At 41.7% G+C, this 2,694-nt stretch overlaps 1 protein-coding gene across 1 annotated transcript in view; it reads right to left on the bottom strand.

The window, feature by feature from the left end:
- Window positions 1–692: 692 nt before the first annotated feature.
- Window positions 693–2,694, bottom strand: part of LOC144962448 (uncharacterized) — a 2,365-nt gene continuing 363 nt past the window's right edge. Inside the window, exon 2 of the mRNA XM_078895397.1 lies at window positions 693–2,400. Within this exon, the coding sequence (XP_078751523.1) occupies window positions 882–2,396 (1,515 nt within the window). The 5' untranslated portion in view covers window positions 2,397–2,400 and the 3' untranslated portion in view covers window positions 693–881. The remainder of the gene's footprint in view (window positions 2,401–2,694) is intronic.

Below are 2,694 nucleotides of genomic sequence, written 5' to 3'. Positions count from 1 at the left end.
ATGATACTATTTATAGTACATTGCCAGAGGTCCAAGGCAGACACATTTTTGAATCAATTAATTTTATGTTTGGAAATTGAAACAGAAATTCATTCCACTAAAAGACTAATATGCTATAAAATAATTTGCCTCCTATACTATTTTAAATTACACTTTCTGAAAATTTTTTAATAGCACCTGCACCAAGTAGCCTAATTTAAATAATGTTTGTTAGATTTTATCTTTGCAAATTTAAATTTTATGTCCCCATTGTATCGTAAAACATAAATTATCAACAGTTTCTGAAATTAATAAAATGTCTGAATGTGTTTTATCAAACGTTGATAATCAATGTTTATGGTTTGAAAAATGAATAATAAATATTGTGAAATTAAAGTTATCTTTTAGTTTTTATTAAATTAGATGACGTCATCATCTGTTGGGGGAGGGGGGGGGGGTCAGGTCAATGATGACAAGTGATGACTTGGGGAGGGGGGGGGGGGGTCTAAAAAGGGCAAATTTTTGATGACGTAATATGTGAACGCTCCCTAATTTGCTTTTTGTGGACAGACCAGATCTCCTCATTGGAGAAATTAATAAATTTGTTCTTTACTTTTTCACTTCGTTTGAGGAATTCAATTTCGAAGTCCCCGTCCTCATCCATAGCACTTTTCACGATCCCAGTGTAGAATACATTGCCCTTCTTTCCTTCGCATCTAAAGAACACAAAGTCTTCCAGCTTGAGGAGGGACAGGTCCTGTTCTTCCATAGAGGAGGAAAGGAGGAGGGCCTCGTTCAGGTCTTCTTCTTCCTGAACCTCAACGTCGTCCTCTTCGTTCAATTTGTCTGCTTTTTCCAGAATTGAATCAAGGGCACAGTTAGCCTCATCATCACTCTCAGAGTCATATTGCAGCCGTTTTCTCTTTGAAGCCACTTCTGTTTCGACAACCAAAGACTGTTGATAGTTGCCTGGTCGCTTCTCTGGGGTCAAAGTCAAATGACTTAACTGTTTTCCGTTGTTTTTTTTCCTCTGGGCGAGCTGTTGCTTTGGGGAAGGGACGAATTTCTTTCGGCAATACAAAACCTTTGCTGATAGATTTTTCAGCTTCGGTTGTTGCAGTTCCAGTGCTCATTGATGGCTGGTTTAGGGTCGCAGGCGCAGGTTGTGGTCGATCTGTTGAAAATGTTGGTAAGAACTTGTCGTCAGAGAAAATGTTCCTATCTGTGGGAAAAATCCCGGTTGCACGAAAGCCAGCTGTGATATTTGCTGGGGTGAAAGCCTTTGGGAATGCATAAGATATAATTTGAGGCACAGTGTGGATGGACATCTGTTTGCCAGTATTTTGTGGATCCTTGCACCACCTGTCGACAGCGTAGTCGTAGAAGGTCTGAAATGGCCCGTAGACAGAAACATCCAGGGGCTGCATCTGATGCGAGCAATGTGGCGGAAATGAGAGCAGGGTGATGTTGTTTTCCTTACAAAAAGCAATAACATTCTCACCACAATGCGAAGCATGGTTGTCAAGAATCAACAGCACTGGATGCGCAGCTGATGGTTTAGCGTGTTTCTGAAAGTGCTGCAGAAAACGCAAGAAGTTCTCGGATGTCATCCACCCTGAAGCTTTGGGGTGAGAGTCGCAAAGGGATCCTGGTGGGGCAGTTGTTGACCAGTGTTCTTGTACATTTACTCGTGGAAAAATAAGGTATGGAGGCATGCTGTTGCCAAGGGCATTCACTGCCCCACAGAGTGTGACCGTACATCCCTTTTCCTGAGAGACCACAGACCCGACACGTTTTTCTCCTTTCCTCGCCAGCTGTCGTTTGGGCTTCTGAACTGTGGAGCATCCTGTCTCGTCGATATTCCAGATACACTGTGGTGCAAACTTATACACTGCCATTACATGTTCTAGATTGTCAAAGAATGTATTCACATTGGTCTTGTTGAACGCTTGCATTCTGTTTAATGATGTCGCTTCGGGCTTTCGCAAACTGAGACTGTCTTTGTTGCGTGTTCTGAATCCATAGAGCCAGTCCTCTCCTGCAGCCCTATTGGCAGTCCATGATTCTGGGACTGGAATTTGATTCTTAACAGCCACCTCATAGGCTAATCCTCGAAGGTCTTCCAGCGTGAGTCCATAATAGATGGAGGAGGCTTCCAGAACATACTGGAGAATGATCTGCTCTTGGTCATCTGTGAAGATGCGCTTCAACTCTGAGCCATAGCCGAAGCTGCCACTGTTGATGCTACCTTCAGCCCTGTGTAGTTTGACATAGCGTTGCAGCGTCTTATAGTTGATATCAAACTCATCTGCTGCTTTTCGGGAAGACATTCCCCCAAGCACGGCCGCCACAGCTGATGCCATCGTGTCTTTCGTGAAGGAGCCCCTCGTGGTTGTTCGGACGTAGTTCCTTGGCATAGTTCTGGGGAAATAAACAAAATGTGTGAGTTTACCATTACAAATTATCATCATCACTACTCCCTATCATAAAAATGGAAGAATGGAAGCCATGAAACTTCACAGTTATGATTATTTTATTACTTTTAAAAAATCTTTAAAAACATATCTTTTTAGATTATTTTTAGAGTAAAAGTCCCCTTGTCTTTTGGTACAAGTGTTTATGAATGAGTGTATGAATGAGCGCCTAGAGCCTCTTGGGATAGGCGCAGATAGAAATCATATTTATTATTATTTATTATTATTATTATTATTATTA

This window comes from Berghia stephanieae, chromosome 1 (assembly GCF_034508935.2).
Source record: "Berghia stephanieae isolate SIO BIC M18660-M18661 chromosome 1, UCSD_Bste_1.3, whole genome shotgun sequence".
Classification (NCBI taxonomy): Eukaryota; Metazoa; Mollusca; class Gastropoda; order Nudibranchia; family Aeolidiidae; genus Berghia; species Berghia stephanieae.
Note: the sequence above shows the minus strand (reverse complement) of the source record. Positions and strands in the feature narration are given on the sequence as shown.